At 36.2% G+C, this 22,014-nt stretch overlaps 1 protein-coding gene across 1 annotated transcript; it reads left to right on the top strand.

Moving 5' to 3' along the window:
• The first annotated feature begins 768 nt into the window (after positions 1–768).
• myoz2b (myozenin 2b) lies at positions 769–21,441 on the top strand. Its single transcript, XM_057330865.1, has 6 exons — positions 769–902; positions 1,860–1,972; positions 2,523–2,689; positions 15,436–15,538; positions 16,168–16,351; positions 18,925–21,441. Exons 2-6 carry the CDS (start codon positions 1,888–1,890, stop codon positions 19,148–19,150), a joined length of 765 nt encoding a protein of 254 aa, XP_057186848.1. The 5' UTR covers positions 769–902; positions 1,860–1,887; the 3' UTR covers positions 19,151–21,441.
• The last annotated feature ends 573 nt before the right edge of the window (positions 21,442–22,014 follow it).

The following is a 22,014-nucleotide window of genomic DNA, read 5'->3' as shown; positions in this document are numbered from 1 at the left end:
TGGTTATATTAATGTATGCTACAGCATTACTATTTAGCATAAGTTTTATACTATCAGGTCTTTTAATAACAGTCACGTGGACAAATATGAAATTTGGTGGATTTTTTCAGCCTTAAAAATATACCTCAATACTATATACAAAATGTCACAACACTTCAAGCAAAACAGGTTAATAACTCATGTTAATTTTAGAAGGTGAAACACACACAGTGAAAAGTACACAGAACACAGTTCCATTAAAGATGAATTCTTCTGCAACGCTACTTGTAAATAATGAAAGAGAAAAGGAATAATGTCAGCTGCAGTAAAGTGAGAATCCAGCCTGAGCCCTACGGAATGACAAGTTATGTAATAAGGACTTTCTTTTCCTCTTGAGGAGGAGCGTGTATGGGGGGTGTGATGGGCTGGGGGAGGGGTTAGCTCGGAAATAGAAATAGTGTGACAAAAAGTATTAATTATTAAACACAACTTTGTTTGGAATGTTTGAATGAACATATGGCATAAGAAACAGGACTGGCTGCCGTAATCCCACTTGCAGTTTCTTCTTTAAACGATAAATAGAATAATGCTGGAACGCCAGACTTTAAATGAGCTTGACATCTAGTAATGACCGGATTTTTGAACTTTTACTCTACAGACACTCACATACAGAAAATCTAATGCATACAACAACCCCAACCCCCAACCCTACCAACCATGGCCCGCATGGTATAGCATTGTGAGAGGTTTTGAGTGCTGAACACAGCTAAAATTAGCCTATTGATGTAAGCTGGCGTTCCACTAAACCCTCACACACCCCAGAACAAGTCAAGAGCAGAGTGGAAGACAAAGACAAATCAGGCCAGATCAAACTACCTTTTAGAACACACAGGTAGAATCCAAGACACACAGAGCTCCAACAGGTAAGAGACACAGACTTCCTTAAAATACTTTTTGTTGGGTGGACATGACGGACACGTTATAACAGTTTTGAGGGTTGTGGTTTGTGTTTTGTAGACAGTTCAGACAATGTGATAACAAAACATATCAAGTTGCTTTTATGATAAATGAAAGAAATCTAAGCCAACCTCCAAAAGTCAGAAACATCTCAAACCTAGAAAACTGATGATGAGTAAATATGCACATGACAACTAAAACCTCACTAACAATGAATTAGAAAATATTGTTATTATTTTTAAAATCCTTTACTGAATCTTTTACTGTACTTTGGATAAAGTCCACTTAGTTTGTAATATAAATGTACTGTCACAGTATTAACAGCATATATTCACAAAAACCCAAAGCAAATATATGTTTGATTATTCTTGTATTAAATACCTATTGAAAACCAGCCTACATCGTCGATTCAAGCATTAGAAACTGTGCTACAAAAGACAATTCAACAATGCATCTATTTGAACATTTTAATGTGCACACCAGCCACAGGATGAAATGACACAATTGTGTGGATTGTGTTACAAAAGTGTCGTTGCCTAGATCAGACCCTGGACACAATGTTCAGTCACTTCATCATCCACAAGCAATGATTTAACTACATGACACATGACATCTTGCTCAGTAAAAAGAGTTGGCTTATGTTAATGTAATTGTCACCTTTACGCTTTAAGACACTTGCCACACTTGCCAGTTTAAACTGAAAGACGTTTCTAAGCTTAGAAAGCATACATTTTGCATTTACCAGCTAAAACATTTGCATTATTTATTGTATTACTAAATTGTTAACATGCATTAGTTATCAACTTTGATATAGAGTACGAGAGATACAGTATGTGGTGAAAATTGAATGGCATAACATTGCAGTTATAATATTTGGTAAAAGCATGGAATTTACGTGAATCTCTGTCATTTATGTATTTCAGCAAGACTGGGATTTTAATTTAAAGTACAATGTCACAATTCAGCACCCTTTCAACGCGTGAGAGGAAGATGCAGGCCGCCGCACTTTGCCACGAGGTGCAGGGCGGATCCAACGGTATTACACAACCATTACCCCTCCATTAAAACCCCCTCTCCTGTTCAGCACTGCATGAATTTAAAGCACAGAGCATAGCCGCCAATCAGGCAGAGAAACGGCAACATTTAAAGAGTGGTTCAGGGCCACAGCCTCGTACCAGCCATAAATAAGCTTGTGTGCATGCTCTGCTGCTTGTAGCGGCGAATCATTCCGTCATTGTCACAGGCTATTTCTGCAGAGGCTAAAGTTGGGAGGACGGGGTAGGACAGCTGTGCTGCCTGGAGCATAAGCAAAGAAAAACAAATGTGAACGACAAAAGATCTTAACCTCTTTGAACAACAAGTTCACTGTGCATTAACATGAAGGGAATCACCCATTTAACAATATAATTTTTTAAAGTGAACATTTAACAAGTAACATTAATAGATTAATAAAAACTTGAAACTACATCAACACCAACTTTGTAGTTGAATAGCACCTACATAAGCCAGAAACTCATTTTGAGCATTTGTTTTAGGCTGTGTTAAATTACTTTCCAATAATACAAAATTGTGTGATTTTAATGCAGGTTTTACTATGGATCTCGGAAAGAAACTTTCCACTCCCAAAGACATTATGCTGGAGGAGCTCTCTCTCATGTCGAACCGAGGATCACGTCTTTTCAAGATGCGACAAAGGAGATCGGAGAAATACACGTTTGAAAGTATTCAGAATGAGGCCAATACTATGTTTAATGTAAGTACCATTTGATAAAAAGGTGAGATGGCTGGTTGGTTTGGAGCTAAACACCTTTTTTGCTATTGTTTGGTAAAACATGACATTTTGTTTGGTATAACAAAATTGTTTTGAATTCAGCTTGAATACTGTAGTAAACTGTCTCAGATATGTGATTTGACCACAAATTCATCACTTGATTATTGATGGTAAATTCTAAACATGGAGTATCTAAAGTGTTTTCGTGTCTGTGATGTCATGTAAATGTGATTTGCTTGTTTGAACGTCTGCATGATGACTTCAGAAGTAGAACCAAGCATGTGCTCAGCTGAATGAATGGCAGCCACACATGGAAGATAGCAAATGCCACGTGCCCAATGTCCTTCCAAATGTTCCTCCTTTAGGGTCAGCGCTGCCATGCTCCCTGACAGCCAACTTCATTTATCACACTGTTCAAGTGCATGAGTGGATGTGTGTGTGTGTGTGTGTCCACGTGCAGATGCTTTTTTACTATTATGTGCCAAAATGCATTTATTCAAATTAATGTTTTTGCATAAACAGAATTTTACACATTTTGTAGTCCTAAAAGTACCAGGGTCTGTAGCTTATTCTACCAATGAATAACATAAGAGTATTCTTTTACTGTTACAGTACAAATAATTACCGAACATGATTTCTTAACTTCTATAACTATAAAACAGTTACTTTTAAATATTTCTGGTAACTCCTATTATTTAGAGTATGAAAGTTGTCCCTTTTATGTTTGTTTATAGCACATTTTGTTTCTAATTAATGAAGTTTATCACATAAATATATGAACAACACTATTTTGAAAAATATTAAAATAACAATGATGTCCACTCGCATCAAATAAGGACTCTGGGCATATTAGTTTTATGCAAAATTGATCGTAGCTTGCATGATAGCCCTTTATATAGCATGAACATTGAAGAACATCTAAACAAAACAAGCAAACCAAGCAATAAAACAACAAATACAAACGAACTTCTTACACACAACAAAACACAGCATAACGTGTCCCGAGATATAGACCGTTTCAGCGGCAACAACATTAACAAACGTTATGTGGCCCAAACTTAACTTCCGGTATAGACCTCCACAAAGCATCTGTAACTGTTGAGTAGTTTCAAATTAATTTGTTACAATTAATATAGAATAAAATATTAATATTAATTAATATTAATATACACTACCATTCAAAAGTTTGGGATAACTAACTCATTCTTTTTTTCTTTTTTTTTACACATTTTAGAATAATAGTCCATGGAATAATATAGTTGTAACTGTGGGAATTATGCTGTGACTAAAAGCATTCAAAATAAATTAACTCTACATTCTACACTTTAAAAAATAAAGGTGCTTAAATAAAAGGTTCTGCACAGCGATGCCATACAAGAACCATTTTTACCATTTCCACAAAGAACCCTTCATCAAAGGTTCTTTAAAAAACCATCTCTTTCTTACTTTTTTATAATCTGAAGAACCTTTTTTTCACCACAAAGAACCTTTTGTGAAACAGAAAGGTTATTCAGATGTTAACGGTTCTTTATGGAACCAAAAGGTTCTTCTATGGCATCGAAGAACCTTTTGAAGCACCTTTTTTAAGAGTGTATTTTAGCACCTTCAAAGCAGTCACCCATTGATTTTTTAATAAAATGTTTGTTTTCTTGAAATAAATTATTATGTTGGCAAAATTATATTTTTGTCCAGTAATTTCAAACATTAAAACATACACCTTCAGATTAAAACATTTTAATAGCACGAGAAACATTTTTGTCAAGACTGATCCCAAACTTTTGACCGGTAGTGTATATTAAATAGAAAATAAATTGTTATATTATAACAAAACACAGATCAGAAGTTAACTTCTATGAGGCGCGTGCGTCCGATGAAACTGTCTATATAATGTCTAGACAACTGCAGTGACACAGTTTCCATATACTGATTAAGGACAAATTAAGGCCCCCTAACAACACAACTCAACAACGTACAAAAAGGCAAGACAAAAAGATAAAATCAGTGGAAAATTATGGATAAAAATAAACAAACTATTTAATAGTAAAAAGTATTTTACACACATTTTTGAATGTTACAGGCTTTTTCATCCAACAGGATGGAATATTAAGTGAGAATAACTGAGAATATTAACTAAATCAACCAATATCTCAAAACGTGCTGTAATTCACAAAATCGGTTGCTAGTATTCAGTATTGTTTGTGTTTTGCCACCAAAAATGATTTTACTTCCTAAAAAATTATGTTTTTTAGAAAATCTGACTGATACTGAAGAAAAAGTATACATGTGAAAAGAAAAATTCTCTCATAATTCATAATCTGGGTTGCAGCCCACATCTTTACAAAAATTGTTAAGTGTGCTAAAACCTGCCCTCCATCAAAATTTGCATACTATCCGTCCTAAATAGTATTCAAAAATTTGATTAGTATTTCCCTATTCAAAAATTCTATTAGTATGTCCCAAATCATAGTATGAAATGAGTGTGAGTATCGATAAAGTTCCCGGATGGTCTACTGTTTTTGGTGAAAATTCGAAGTGTAGATCAATGCAAGCTCAAACGGCTGATATAAATTGTTTGCAATCACGTGGTTTTGATGACGCGCAAAGTGCCGATTGGATGGCAGCAATTGATTTTCTCCATAGGAATTCACTATCACAAACTCAAAAGATCTATATGTTTAACGACCTAAACAACGACCAGGGAAGCCCAAATTTCTGTCTACTCTTACTTGTATTAAACACTATAGCTTCTGTTAAAAGAACGAGGCATTATTAAACGGATAAAATGATAATTCTTGCGTTAAGCAAGTCCATTAAAGAAGTCCATTAAAATTAAACAGCTTAAAGGGATACTTCACCCAAAACATGAGAAAGATATTTGGAAGAATGCGTATAACCAGACATATTTTGCATTCTTCGAAATATCTTTCTCTGTGTTCATCAGAACAAAGAAATGTATGCAGATTTGGAACAACTCGAAGACTCATATTGTAGGCTTATAATAAAGACTTGTTCTTTTAACAACAGCTAGTGTTTATTACAAGGTTTGACAGAAATTTTAGCTCACCCAGTCGTTGCTTGGTAATGCTGGGGCCACACCAAAAGATAATCGGGCTGATTTCTCCCCTTCCGACAGTCGGCAGGGGCAGATTAAGGTGGTCAGGGGGCCCCTAGGCTGCTCTTTGGGTGAGGCCCCCCTTATGAAAATGGCATGAAAAGCCGCTAATGTAAAAGCTGTCACGCGAACTCAGGTGCGTACCAGGGTACCAAACCCTGCGCATGCGCTTTTGCCGATTACAATGTATTCATTAAAACACGTGTAAGAAATGACAGCGTTGGTAATTTACCTTGGATTTGAGCAAGAGTGAGCCAGCATTGTTTTGCGCATTGCGAGTGGAATCAGAGCGGAAAATGAATGGTAATACGATGTTTCCAGATTTAAAAATAGTCCTGATAAATAGTCTGCTTGCAAGCAGCCGAAAGCTCTGTAAGCGAACATACAGCAAAACCAAGTGTTGTTTACTCTGCGCTGCGCAATAATGCATCAAGTCATTAAAAACACAATAAATTGACCGTGTTCTGTTTACTATCATGTGTCATGACGTAAAAGGAATGCAAATGCACCAAGGTTTGATAGAATCAAGCTGAGACACAAACTAACGCTGCGAGGGGCGTCAGAACAATCGCACTCGGATATACACACATCAAATACTACAGTGTTTCCTCTACATTTCGGGTTACTTTGCAACGGCAAACACCACAAGAGCGCAAGCTCCAGTTTTATACAAGTATACGCGAAATATAAATGGCCCCTAATAACGCCTCGGTGGATCTTTACTGAGACACAGACCACTGTGCATTACATAAACTGTGTATAAAACAAAGCCATAATTAAAAAACAACCAGTATAATATGCGTTTCATTGTGTTATTATAATTCCCGATTACATGATGAGCTAACTTCTGCAACAGCTAAGGATCCCGCTATCTTAGTCACGTTGTTCTTTTAACCTTTTGTATTTTCCATTTTTGTGCTCCACTATTGTACTTTCTTACAGACATCTGGTACGAGTAATCTGGTAACATTTACTGTAACTCCGGAACTGTTCATTTACCTGGTCGACAGTGACTTTCTGGCTCTTTAAAACAACTTTTGGCGTCTTTCAATATGCGGTTCATTTGGCGTCTTTCAATTCATTTAAAATGTTGCATTTATAGTTAATATTGTTTTTATCCTTAAGTATGCATTGTTTATTATTAGTGTCAGTATTTTTTTTAGTTTATATCGTTTAATTTAAGGCATTATTTTATAGCATATTGTTAGAACAGTGCTTTTGTGGTTATGTTCAGCATTATTTTAATGTGTAAATGCATTTATGCCGCTTTAGAGCCGCATTAACGGTCTGTGTAAATACACATTTATGCCGCTTCAGATTCGGTTTCTGTGCCGCCTTTGCTGTGTAAAGAGGCCATAGGTTGCAGAAAAACCCGGAAGAGCTGGCCTTTATAACGACTAGAGAATTACACGGATACGGTATACAAAATAGTCATACTATTTTTGAGAAAGATTATAGAAAATCTTACCTGAAATAAAATAAACAGAGATCTGGATGAATTCGTCAGTCCAGCCTGTTCGTTTAATGACTTGTTTAGCTTAAAATGGCATATTCAAGGACGGTATTCCTTATAATACCATCATTTTGCCAGGGGCGCCACTGCACATTTTCTGAGGGGTATGCGAGATCAGTATCGGCCACCCCAATGTAGAAAACACAAAAAATACAAAATCCGCAGACGAGCTGTATATTACCTTTGGAGTCATTCTAGTTTATATTTTACATCATGTGATGGTGACAATCAGATTTGCATCTATAACAGAAGCATGAAATTAAAATTTAAATAAACACTTTTCCAACTGCTTCACAGTGTAACAACGGATACACAATTCTGAAAAGATAAATAACAATCTGAAATATGAAACAAATGAGGAAAAAGTAGTAAAAGTACATAGTTTATGTTCAGACATACACAATAAATTAGGGCAGAAACTAACGATTATTTTGATCATCGAATAATCGGACGATTGTTTTTTTTTATTAATCAGATAACAGGCAAAACTATTTTTTATTTGATCTTTTGCTTATAATAACTAAATAAAACCCCAAATAAGGCTATTTATTGTATTCTTGGAAAAGTGAGTTTCACTATGTAGTCTAGAATTTTGACATTTAAAACCTTTAACAAAAAAGCTTGTCAAGTTTTAAACAATAAAACTTCTTTAAATATCCCAAATAAAAGTAACAATCGATAGCCCATTAGAGATGTGCTGATGAGGAAATAAACTTATTTTGATCTTCAAAGTTATACATTTAGATTATTCCCTTTCCTTCAACAAAAAGTATTATTAACATTATTTTTTATTATCAGAATAAGACGAATAAGACGTATGACATGATATATACTCGTGTTTTATAACACAAATAAAGAAAAGGTCAAAAGGGCTCCACTTAGGCCTACTTTAAAACAAAGGCAGTTTGTGGTTCATTAATATTTAATAAAAACACAACAATGAAATGGCCTATGTTAAACATACTTTTGCTGAAACTTTATAATTTAACGTTTATTGAAAAACGAAATAAGACGGATAACAGACATTATAACACAATAAATAAAAACATCTTTGGATTCTCCCCTTGCTTTTAAATATTTTTAGTTTGTGGTTCACATTTTACGAAAACACATGATTAAAGTAAAGAAACTCACTTACATTGAACGCAGAAATTATTTTTTATTAACAAACGTTCTTTTGCGCTCTTGTCTCTGTCATCCTGTCAATCATTGAGCGGTTTCAGTGTCCACACGCAATATCTCCGGCGCTCTGTGCTGCGCGCTGTTTGCAGAAGATCCATCTGCTCGCGTTATATGAAGAACACGGATCTGACATTCAATCTTCACAGCTCCCGTCATCATATGGGGAAAATGTATCCGACGTTTAATGAAGAACCCGATAACTACCTTATGTGCGTGAGAGAGGGAGACTTAACAGCTTTAACAACCGTCTCAAACTCTCCCGAATGTAATTATAAAGCTCCTTCACAATCATAGATTTATTTCATAAGCGACAAAGATGTAGGCCTGACTTGAACTGATATTGTATGATGAACTACCTCTCAGGCTGTTAGGAAGGACACTGGAGTCAAACGCAGGGTAAGCAGATTTAATAAAAATCCCACACTCACAAAAACACAACATTAATTAAAGAGTACATTCCTCAATATTTTTAAGGGCTTATTTTGGTTTATGGAGTGTCCGACAACAAGTTTATGTACATACATGATGTAAAAATACTATTATTTCGTAATAATAAGCAGTTTTTATTACCTTACTTCTTGACTGACTCTCAAATGATTCGTTCCGCGATTCATCTGTGTAATCTCCGCCTTTCCGCCAGCGTAGTCTGATCTGATTGGTCAGATGGTGTAGTCTGCTGTGATTGGTCAGATGGTCTAGTCTGCTGTGATTGGTCAAATGGTCTAGTCTGCTGTGATTGGTCAAATGGTCTAGTCTGCTGTGATTGGTCAAATGGTCTAGTCTGCTGTGATTGGTCAAACGCGTTCAGCATGTGTCGCAAATGGACCGCCTATCATTACTGCTGTATTACGGTTTGCAGGTGGTTGGATATTAACAGTGTATAGAGAGAGATGGCGTCGATTTTACCTTACCAGTTCGAGCCCGAGTCTGACGAATCATTCTTTAATCCTTATACAGATGCCAGTAAGAAAAAGAACTGTTTTAGACACTTCTCTAGTAACAGTTAGTTATCACGGCATACAGTGTACGGTGTTCGTATCTTCAGATGTTATTATAACTATAGTACACCACGCAGTTCTTGAAATAAAGACTTTGAGAGTTAATATGGTTGAAAACTTACATTAGCGCAACGAGTTTATAGCTAACGTTAGGTAAACAAACAGTAACAACCCCAAAAATAACGGTAACGTTAGCTAAACACAGACATGAGATAACGTCACACAAATTTAATTTTAAGTAAAGACAAAAATAAAGAGTCACACTTACAGGTTGTGATTCGGTGGAGCTTACAGGTCCAAATAAAGTTGGTATTGCAACATCTTTTAAGGAAAGATGTTTAATGTATCCTGCAGTAAAGGCGCCAAGATTGATGAAGCAATCTTCGGTAAAATGACGCGCGCAAAGTAAAACGTTCGGTTTATACTCCTTTGGTGTCGTTTGAAAAATAAATAGTAACCATTTTTTCCTCAGAAGTTCTTCCTTTGGTAGTGAAACTAAGACTGACTTAGTTTCACTACATAGAACACAGCTTCTCTTAGACATGATGCACACGTCACGAACGAGCTAGTACAGTGTTTGGGGAGGAGAGAGTTAAGTTTTCGTCAGTCAGTCCTAGGCGGGGATTATTTCAAGTGATGTAGATACATTGTGGTTAAAGATTCGGACAGGTCATGACTTGTTCGCGTGATTCAGAGTCGATTACCTTTTTAATAAGCTAATAACTTTGTTATTCGTTCACCTTCGGATTTACAACTTGGCAGATTGCTTACATTCAAACACGGCAAAATTAAACACTTCATGAAATGTATTTTTTATGATCTCGAGGAATGTACTCTTTAAAGTCCATAACAGTGAAAAAACCAGAGGGGAACAAAGGCTCGAGCGCTCGGCCAAATGACCGTAGAAGGGGACAAAAACAACAAAAAAGAAAATCCAAAAAATGCCCGCAGCAAGCGGGGGGTGAGTGAGGCAAGAGAGTCCACAACAAGCCCAACCGGGCTAGAGAGTTGACTGGAGGTTCCGTCTGTTGAGAGTCAAACTCGGGGGAGCCAGCAGCCAGTGTTCCTAACACCACTATGGTAATCCATACCGAATGGTAGCGAGTGCAAACAAGAGTCCGTTAGGAGGTGACAGTCTATTAATCCCAGTGCGTAGCTCACACAGTCGAACTGTACGAATCCCTTGGTAAAAGGCCTTCGAGAGGCTCCCCGGAAGAGAACTGGTTGACTCGCCTCGAATAATCTCCGTGAGGAATGACCACAGCTTGAAGTCAGAAGGGATGGTTGCCAAAACAAGGACAGGAAGAACAGGACAGATGAGTACAGCACTGGAGCCTGGACAAGACAAGATAATCACAATCTAGATATAACAAGACAAGACTTCTAGAGAACTAGACAAGAGGCCAGAGATTTCCACGAGATAACTCTAACGGACTGACAAAGAACAACGAAAAACACAGGGAATAAAAGGGGAAGCAATCAGAAAGGAAAATGAGACACCAGTTGGGGAGAGGGAAAGTTAAGGGGAACCAGGTGAATCGGGGAAATCAATAATGAGACGTAGATAGGATAACAAGGGGGGCGGGGCCATACACACGCGGATTCCAAACACATGGCAACTGTCAAGTGCTCGACAAAACAAAAACAGAAGACAAGACAGACAAAACCCAGAGGTGCTAGACCCGAGCCCTGACACAGGCAACGTTAAATAACTTGAAGATTTACAGAGATGAAATGATAATCGATATTTATCCACTTGGACATTGTTTTTATTTGTCAATTTACTTGTTTTTCATGTTCTGTTCTGCGCTTTGGAAAGTTTCTTTGCTTGATCCATTTGGTCATTTGACTGTCAAAGAGTGATTGGTTGACATAATAACTTCATTAAATAAAAAATATATTTATTGAACTCGTTTAAAATGCTAGACAAAAAACGTTTTAGATAATGAATTTTTGGTTATATTTTTTATTATTTATTTAACGTTTTATAAAAAAAATATAATAATATTTTGGCACAATGGCACCCCCCCTTGTGAGGCGCCCCTATGCACTGCATATACTGCATACCCCATTTTTGCGCCACTGCATTTTTCCATTCCTATTCTGACATTCAACAACACAAAAACACGTTTTTGAAGGAATTAGGCTTGTTTGAGATGCACCTTGCCTCGCCTGAAAAGAAGACGAGAGTAGGCGGCTGCAGTAAGGGGGGGAGTGAAAACAGCGCAGGTAAGACGGACACTTCCGAGTCGACTGGAATCGTCAGAAATGGAATAGATCGCGTTCACGTTTTTTACCTTATTTTTCTTAGGCCAACTGAGTTTAAAAGTGAGAAATGTTCTAAATCGTATATTAGACAAACTCTCTGTACGAAAGAATTTAGATATGTTCTTTAACAAACGAATGCTTAAACTTAGAACCTCCTATTTCAAGTTTCCAGTTTAGCCCCCCCCCCAAAATACATTTCAAAATTGCATGTGATATTTATCCTTCTGGGGAGTTCCTATATTGTGTAAATTCTGTAACTCATTTCCAGAAAACACAGACCCTATTTTTCAGAGCATATTTTTCTTTAATTCCTGGACAAAGTGCAATAATTGTGGTTAAATGAGTAAAATGTTGTGAATTTAACATGTCGTTTATAAAAAATGTAATATGGAAACTGCGAAAAAGGAGGTCAAACTTTTTTTAATATTAATAACTTAGTTTTGTTAGCTAAGATTTTTTTTATTGTTTGTAGTATTTAAGAATTATTTGGAACAATATTTAAAAAATGCTGTCAAAAGCAAATAATAAAAAGCTGGAATTTTGTTGACTTATTCAATAATATAAATTATATTTCTTGTTTTGAATTTATTAATATGGATGGATTGAACATTTAGATTTTATTTCTTTCTTTTTTGTCTTTGTTGTTTTGTTTGTATTAACTTTCATTATTATTTTCTCGTCTGTATTTGAATGTAAACTGTATACCATCTTGTTTTGTAATGTTTTTTGTTATACTTTAATAAAAAAGCGTTTTTTATCGCATATGAAATCTATGCAATTGAATTGCCACTGCTTTTACATCAAGGTGGTTATGAGGACTATATATTTCACATAGGTGTTTTTTCCACATATAAATCTCAAAACCTACTTCAGTTAATGGACTTATTAATGGAACACTTAAGAAAAAAGATATCAGATGACATTCTCGCCCAATGAGCATTTAAGCTGTGTCGTGAGCAAGTTGTTTCCCATAGTGCTTTTCATCAGCGCAGTCGGTGGAGAGCAACTGCGCCCGACTGAAGAATCCGATACAGCCGCCTGACCGTCGCGAGTTTTTTTACACACGTCAGCATGACATCAGAGCAAGGCGGATGTAACTCGGACACATTTCTTACCGGCATGCATCTCGCGCTGATCACCGGTGATCGGTTCAGCGCAGAATTTGGCCATCTCAAACGAGCCTAGTCTCCTCCGTTTCACTCATTGCAGCTGGCAATGACGTAACCGTGACGTCGACTCCAAATTGGTCTATTTCTAAACGATGAATAATATTTTTAAAATTGCATAAAAGGTTATATGTACACATTTGTTTATATTGAACACATATATAATAAACAAAGCTTACAGTGAAATAATAAATAACTTATTCTGAAATCTCAAAATAATTTGCGAGATTTCCTGTGTTCACAGTCAGGACTCTGTTTGAAAATCTGTTGGTGTGTGGTGTGCTTTCTTTGTCACATCACGGTGCACCACACATTATAGGAGCAAAATGATTAAATCTAGGATTTTTTTCTCCTCATGTTTGTGGTCTCTCGCCGTTTAAAACTCTTATAAGATTTAAAAAAATATTTTGGTGTGGCCCCAGCATTAGGCGTTTTAAAAAAGTCATCCGGCTCGGCATCTCCCGACAGCAGATTCAGGTTTGCAAGCCACTTTTAGCTCCGTTTCTCAGTCAATACTCGCATGTTCCCCCTTCATGAACGTCGACTTCTGCTACACAATAAAAACACCTAGTGGTTTCATGATTTGTTCGATTTGAACATCAACACAAAAAGGAGGCATTTTGAGTTTGTGATTCCCATGGAGAAAATCACTTGCAGCCCTCCCACATCCCACCGCAAGAGAGCGGAGTTTAGTTGCACTACACTGAATTAATAAATGAAATGCATGGTGTGTAACTGAATCAATAAATTAAACTATACATTAATTATATGACAAATAATAAATGAAGACATGTTTAAATGCAAAAAGGAGTTGTATTTTGATGTTTGAGTTTGTTAAGGATCATATCACACTCCATCTGGCTTATATCTGACGTCTGCATTTACATCGGCAAGACATTTGCAATACATAGTTTGCTCATCTGCAATATGTCTCGGAGACATCTGTACATCTGTAATATGTCTGCTAAAGATCTGGAGATCTGTAAAACATCTGCTGTGTAAAAGCATCTGCTAAACATCTTAAAAAGAGCAGTTTTACATCCATTCTAAATCATAAACATCTTACAGACATCTTATAGATCTTCGAGACATATTGCAGATGAGCAAACTATGTATTGCAGATGTCTTGCAGATGTAAATGCAGTCGTCAAATAGACGTAAGCCAGATGTATGTGTGCTATCAGGGAGGCAAAAATCGTCCCCACAGGTTAGTATACGTCCCAGTGTGCATACTCTTTTGCTATGCACTCAAAAGTATCTTTAGTAAGGGTGAATTGGCCATGTCCACTCATTATTGACCTATGACAGTCTGCAGCCACAAATAGGGAAAGCTGGTTGGGTCCTTCTTACGAAACCATTGAAACATCCTGACAGTAAAGATTTTAAATATAAAACATATAATTCCATAACACAAAAAAATCATCATAATAACGTTAATTATGTTCTCTGCCTTGCACAATAAATAATATTAACATAGCAATAAATTATGTTTCTATTTTATTGCATTTTCCACTTGAAAACATCATTACCGTAACACATCCAGCTTTGTCTGAGTGCAGGAAATTCACATTATAAATTCAATTAAAATATACAGAAAAAACTGGATGTTCTAGACGTTCTCAATTGACCAAAAATAATGTCCATGTATAATAAAAATGAGGAACAGGTAGAAAAAAGAAGTGTCCATTTCTAATGTTCTTATCTGCCATAACATTTTTAAATGACTATTTATAGAGGATTGCTTTTGTTGGAAGTAACGCATCTGCCATCTTTCAAATGGCTACCAGGTTAACAGATTTCTTTAAATTTCTCTACTCAAGAGTTGAATGTTTTCTTTTTATACTGTGTACGCGACAATATTGATTATCATTACCAATGGTTTTCCAAATAAAACAATGTAACTGTCTAATTACAGTATGTATGCTCAAAATAAAAATGTAGGTATCATGGCTTCTTTTTTTAACAAAGCTTGCTATGGTATTGACATTTTAGACTATTACGGTAATGAGACTTTTAAGATCTTGTTTTGAAAAAGAAAACGCGTTCAATACATCAGCCCCTTGTCTAAAAAGTAAATTTGTTGATACAAGTATTTAAAAAGATTCTTTGTGAGAATCACCATGAAACCACAGTTGTATTATTGGCGGAAACGCTTTTCATGGTTTGAGTTAGTGAGACAGTTGACAACATAAACATACTGTTTCGTGTATGTATGCAGACCGCACTATCAGCATATAACAAGATGACAACTTTGATGTTTTGAGGTTCTCAAACTGCCCCAGACAGGATTCAAATTAGCAATAAAGCCAGGATGTGAATCAAACACAAGGAAGACAACGGCTCTAGTGTCAATCATTAGTTTGTCTCTTGAGACCAGGGGAGTGAGGTTTACACAATGCATAGCTTCCCGGGTTGGCTTCCATTCCACATGCACAAGGAGCTATGTCCACTTTTTAAACCAACATAATAAAACTGTCATTTCATTGCAGAATGAAAATCAGGGTAATGCTGAAAATGCAGGAATTCCATCAAAAACACCACCAAACACACCAGATCCCAGAAATGCAGCAAATCCTGAGGACATTGCACCTGGTAGGTCAAATAATCAGTTTTAACAATATACAGGGTAATGTTTATAGTAACATATTTATAGCATATAAATAATATGACACTGTGATAACAAGAATTATGTTTAAGAATTTCAGAAATTAACATTGTTTGCACTAATTGCCACACACATATCACAGTAAGAAGCTTGTAAGAGTCTTGTAAGATTCTTTGAAAACTTTCTATTTCTAGCAAAATGAATCACACTCTTAGTAATTTCAAAGGGCTATAGTCCTAAGTGTTTATTTAGTATAAGAGATTATTTATTTTATTACTACAAATACAAGGTAAAACTATATTTTTAAAATTATTTTTAGGTTTCTATTGCAGGGTAGTATAGTTTCACATTATAATTACAGTTACAGTAAGTTTAATTTCTTTATTTACATTTAGGCATGTAGCAGTTGGTTTTATCCAAAGCGGCTTACTAGAGTAAGGAAAACAATAATGTTTATAATTAGTTTAGTTCCACTCTATTCACTGCAATTCAGATCAATATGTTCACCAGAATAAATTCTTTTTTTTTACAAAGGGATATGTTTTATCCTTAACTTTTGCTTGGTACATGCAGTGTTCACACAAGTGTAAACAGCAGAAACTGTCACTTTCCCCAGGATATGGAGGCCCCTTGACAAACATTCCTCCAGAGAGATTCAATGCCACAGCCATGCCCAAATCTTACCACTCCCCCTGGGAAGAGGCTATCATCAATGACCCCACACTGGCCGACACTTTCAAACTTCAAATGCCTGTGCTTGAGCCTAAACATGAGCGTCCTGACTACAAAAGCTTTAATAGGTATGACTTTGTGTCCGAATGCCATCATATACAATGCACATGAATAATGTTTCCAACATGAAAAGTTTTGTTTCATTTTAATTTTGAAGTTAAAAAAATAGTAAAATACAAGGGTTTACAAAATGTTGTTCTTATTTTGTCATTTTTACTTTAGAGATTTTAAATATCAAATATCATTTTTGTATGACATTGTGGGAAATGTCGCAGTTATACAGTATTAATAGAAATAGTATCTACACAAAACAGCACCATCCTGAGGAAAGAAACGGTACAGGCGCCACACACACCTGCCTGTAAAGTTCATGCAACCCTCAACAACAGGGACGTGCACAGACATTTTGAGGGGCATGGGCTCAAGTGGAAAAAAGGGCACTTCTCATATTTGTTTTAATTTTTTCCAAACAAAATATTAAATATATTAAAATAACTATTTATATAAATCCCTCACACTCACCCAATTGTTTCATGTTCCGATAATGGTCTTCTGTAGAATTCACAAATTTTATCACAAGAACAGGCAACAACAAAGGAAATTAAGCCACAATGTGTATGTTTTTTATGCTAAAGTTTCAAGTATATATTTAGGATAAATGACTGCACAAAGGAAAATGACATATTTTCACTAATAATTTATATATATATATATATATTAAGCCACAATGTGTATGTTTTTTATGCTAAAGTTTCAAGTATATATTTAGGATAAATGACTGCACAAAGGAAAATGACATATTTTCACTAATAATTTATATATATATAATATAATTTATTTTGCACAAGCCAATAAACTGTTTTAAAGGAGTCATATTGCATGGCTAAAAGGAATATTATTGTTTGTTTTAGATGTAACGCAATGTGTATACACCATTTAAAGTTTAAAAAACGTTGTATTTACACATACAAAATTGTATATCCTCTTTGCCCCGCCTCTCTGAAACGCGCTGATTTTTTACAAAGCTCATGGCTCTGAAAAGCGAGGTGTGCTATGATTGGCCAGTTCACCAGTGCGTAGTGATTGGTGAAATACTGCAAGCATTTCACGGAAATGTAACGTCTCTTACCATATTCGGATCATCAGGTTCCAAAGCAATTGTACTGACAGACGATACAATGAGATTTACAATACGCCCACCTTAACTACGTGTAGATTTGGGCGGGCTTAGTCAAATCATGTTACGAAGTTAGTAGATTCGCCGGGGTGTGGTTACACGAGGCGTTTCAGGCAAGTCTGGTTGATCATTCGCTTTTAGATAGAATGCATCTTTTGTTCCCACACTTTCATTTGTGCAATTTTACCTGTCTAATACATGCACGGGCAACTTATAACACACCAAAAACACAGAAAAACACGTACTTCCGCCATATGACCCCCCTTTAATTATTTTGCTGTTATTGGGACACCAACAATGAACTTCACACTAAACCGAAAAAGGCAGTAGGTGCTAATTTGTTATTTTACAGGACAAAAACCTGCAAATTTAATTAAAACACTACAAAAAATGATTGACAAAATACAAAAATACAGCAGCTTAACTAATTATTATTATTATTATTAATATTATTATTGTTGCTATAATTACACTTACTGTACCACGCACACACACACTGATGGTGACAAGAACTTTGTTTCACATTTGAGGGAGGGCTGTTTAGATCTATCAGCGCATACACAACATATAAAATGGATAGTTATTAGATGAGGAGTCTGACATCAAACTTATCAAGTTATTGTTTAAGGTGGGACACTTAATGTACTGTTCAAGTTTGAGATGTTGATCTATTATCTATTATTAACTAACAACTGGTGGTATGTTTTAGTTATTTTGTTTATCCTATTCATCTTAATTGCCTGACAAATGTATGCAAGTTAGCACATTTTAATTACTTAATGCCTGGTTTACATATCAATGAGGCAATTCTGATGACGTTATTAATTTGACTGTGTTCAGCTGTCGTTTCTCCATCAACTTAGCATGTATGCCAATGATATACTGCCTCAGCCTTAGGGAAACTTTAGCTATTAGCTTACTCATTAGCTCATAAGTGATGGATGTTAGCTAAACAATATTTGCAGTTTGTCTTTTGGATAATTAGGTGTGAATTCGAAAGCACATGTAGCTAGTCTGTTCATCACTCACCTCTACACCAAGAAGAAAAACGCTACTGCAAAGGATGGAGGTCTTCACTTCTGTGACTGTCTCTGCATGACGTGCTACACACACAGCTGTGCTGCGCGTGCCCGCTATGTGCGCCTGCGCGCTTGCGTGGAGACGCGGATGGGAGAAAGGCATCGGCAACTCTCAACATTTCCCGACCTGACCTGACATTTTCTAATTGTTTGACAAGGAAAGCCGTGCGCAAACAGAAACACATACGCGTACACATTCATATATCCAATTATAAAAAAATCCAAGAAAAAGGGCACTTTCTCTCGAGGAAGAAAATGGGCCTGGGCTCAAGCCCCCAAAGCACCCCCCTCTGCACGTGCCTGCTGAACAACATGTTTTTGACATTGACATTATTAACAAAAATATAGAAAAACAACTAAATCTAGATAAATGTTTGTTTTGCAGGGTGGCTACACCATTTGGTGGTTTTGATAAAGCCCCGCGAGGAATAACTTTTAAGCTTCCAGAGGTGGACTTGAATGCCCCGAGATATCCAGAGCTCCAGGATCATACAGCCAAGCGGCCTACTTTCAACAGGACCGCCCAGGGGTGGATCTCTGAAGGCCTGCCTGTCATTTTACCTACTCTCTCTCTAGAGCCTTTTGAGATTCCAGAGTCTGAAGACCTGTAACATATTCAACCCTTTCATGTCCCCTAAACCAACCTTCCTGACTGCAATAGGAATTTAGATGTCATTCAGAGCTTCTGATTTTAGACCAGCTTTGTAAAAAGTATTTAGAACTGAATTTAGGACTGCTGGTCTTTGAACAGCTTTTTTACATATCATTTTAGAGTGTTCGAGTTTTGTTTAATAAAATCACAATGTAATGTCTAGACAATTGAGTACCGCAGAGATGACGTATTTTTGTATGCAGACCCCAGAAGCAAGTTTAAAGGTGTCCTGAATTGGCCGTTTTTATTATTTTATACTGTTGTCTATGGGGTCTACTTATGGCGTTCGCGTGGTTTTTACTTTCTAAAACATCAAAATAAATTTTTTGGCCTTGGGTTTTATCGGGTTTTTATGGGCTTTTGCACATATGACACGGGGCTAGCCGCTCTCCAGGGTTGCCAGATCTTCACAGACAAAATAAGAAAATAAAGACAAGACAAAAACAAACCTTAAAATGCAAATTGTTTATATATTTTATAGACCAAAAATTCTTAAAATATGCAACAGACCATTTATTAAGACCTAAGTGCCGAGGCTTTTTGATCTAAGACCATACAACATGCATTAAAACTCTTTATTAATAAAAAACATGGCAACACAGCAAAAGAGCGCTGTGTGATGTAGTCTTCCGAGCATAAACACAACACAGCGCATATCAGCAGTTTAGTTTAAACTGACGGACAAAACGAATATTTAGCCAATATGTCGCTATGGGTACCAGTTTGTCAATCATCACAAATGCGGGAGTGTGTATGTGTGGCTAAAGCAAGGGGCAATCTTCCGGTCTCTCTCGTCTCGTGAAACCAATACGGAAGTGACTAAAACTGCAATTCATCGACTGGCCGCTAGAGGCTGTGTCAAAAACAGAGCAGAATCTCATTGAGCCCCATGTTAAAATGGCCAACTTTACAGCACAAAAAAACATGTTTAAAGCCTGGTACAAAAAATTATTTTGGTCTATAGGCCTATAGGTAATTTTACCCTTCATGACAACTGTGAGGAGGATGATTTTTTTATAACTCACCCGTTTAACTTATATTAAGCCTTAAAATTCTGCAGAATAGTTGCGTGGCCACTTGAGTGACAAGTAGATTCAGCCAACCGGGCGCCTCAGCTCCAACCACGTCCCGCCTCTTTGCCCATTTACGATTATCCGGGAGTGACGCGCAATGACGTGAGGCCAAGATGGCGACGACCGGCTCCTCCTACTTTAGGCTTCATTTTTACTCTTCACAAACCTACGGGTGACGTCACGGACACTACGTCCATATTTTACACAGTCTATGGGCTAAAGTCATTTTCGAACCAGTGGGCGGGGCTAGAGAAGTAGTCGTTGATATTTTTCTGTGGAGGCGGTGTTCAACATATCTAGATAGGGCACCAGTTATAACCCGCTTGTGATTTTTTAAACCTTTATTGTGTCTTTAAAATGGCGGTTGCTAACAAGTTGCTAAAAACGACTATTGGTGGATAGATTAATTAGATGTAATCGCGCATATAAATCTCACAAATAATGTCTAAAATTATTGTTGGGGATTCATTCACGGAGTAATTACTGGAAACACGTTTTTAATAAAGTTTGAGAAAGTTGTACGAGGATTGGTGGTGGTGACGTTGATATCGAGCGACCATAGTGTAGTCTGGTTATAGCCTCGTGTTTTTTTACTTCTGCCGATTGTATTTAGGCCTCAAAAATAGCAAATATTGTTAACCTACAAAAATACGTCATCTCTGAGCCACTCCATACGGGCTGCATGGAGAATAATACATTGTTGATTAGCATCAAAAGCAAAAAAATTGCTTTTCAACAGTGTACCTCTATCAGCACAAAATGCATTTTGTCAGACTTGTATTAAAAACCATAAGCATCATCATTGTTTAAAGCAGACAGTGAATTTTACTAACACACTGTGAAATTTAATCAGTACAGTGGGGCATAATAAGTCCTAAAGGTTTTTGTGTATTAAGTATTCATACCAATATAGTGTAAAATTAAAATCAGTACATTTTAAAACAGTGAAAAGATTTCCTGTCAGTAAATTTTAAAATCAAATTGATCAGGGATGGAGCAACAGTGGAAACAACCATGTAAATATATTTTGTGTTAGTGCCTAAAAATTGTTATTTCAGATTTTTGGTGAAATGTATTTCTGTCTTGGGGTGATGTTTAACATGATAGTTACACTTTGCTTGTATTGTAGTTCTAAACAGTGATGTACAGGACCTGTACAAATAAAATTCATATTTATTCAGAAAATGTATGTGCATCTGTACCTAAAAAGTATGCATTTGTCATAATTCATTATATTGCACCTGTAAAATGTAAAAACAAGTTGTTTTAATAATAGTGATAATAATAATTTAATATGATCAACATTAAAAAATGGCTTAAATATACTTTTATTCCACACAGTGGAAGAAGAACCTGTTTACTATACAGAATATTTTGCAAGGTTTTTTAAGCACATACTGCAGTATATTCGGAGCCTTCAGCAAAATAAATCATCACCCAAAACAGTTTCTAGAAGAATCTGTCTCAGTTACACTCTGAGACTTAGCAGACATATCTTCTGACACTGGCTATATTTACAGGGGTCATAAGTAGCCTTGAATTTGACACTCTCTGAACTACAGTTACAATAAACACAGAGACTTCCAGACAGTCAGCAAATGCTTCCTATGGCTCCGTCATTTGAGCTCTTTATTATAACATGCATTCTGTGCATCATGTTAGCTGTTTTACTGTTACATATTTTACTATGAAGTCAATAAAATACCCAACAGCACTACATATAAATCCTTCATAATGTAAAGCACATCTT

Source organism: Triplophysa rosa, linkage group LG4 (assembly GCF_024868665.1).
Source record: "Triplophysa rosa linkage group LG4, Trosa_1v2, whole genome shotgun sequence".
Lineage (NCBI taxonomy): Eukaryota > Metazoa > Chordata > Actinopteri > Cypriniformes > Nemacheilidae > Triplophysa > Triplophysa rosa.
This window is presented reverse-complemented; position numbering and strand designations above follow the sequence as displayed.

Excerpts from the sequence above, each read along its gene's own strand:
- myoz2b (XM_057330865.1), top strand. The coding sequence starts at position 1,888 with ATGTCACAATTCAGCACCCTTTCAACGCGTGAGAGGAAGATGCAGGCC. Across the intron at positions 15,539-16,167 it reads TCCTGAGGACATTGCACCTG|GATATGGAGGCCCCTTGACA; the intron begins GTAGGTCAAATA and ends CACTTTCCCCAG. Across the intron at positions 16,352-18,924 it reads GACTACAAAAGCTTTAATAG|GGTGGCTACACCATTTGGTG; the intron begins GTATGACTTTGT and ends TTTGTTTTGCAG.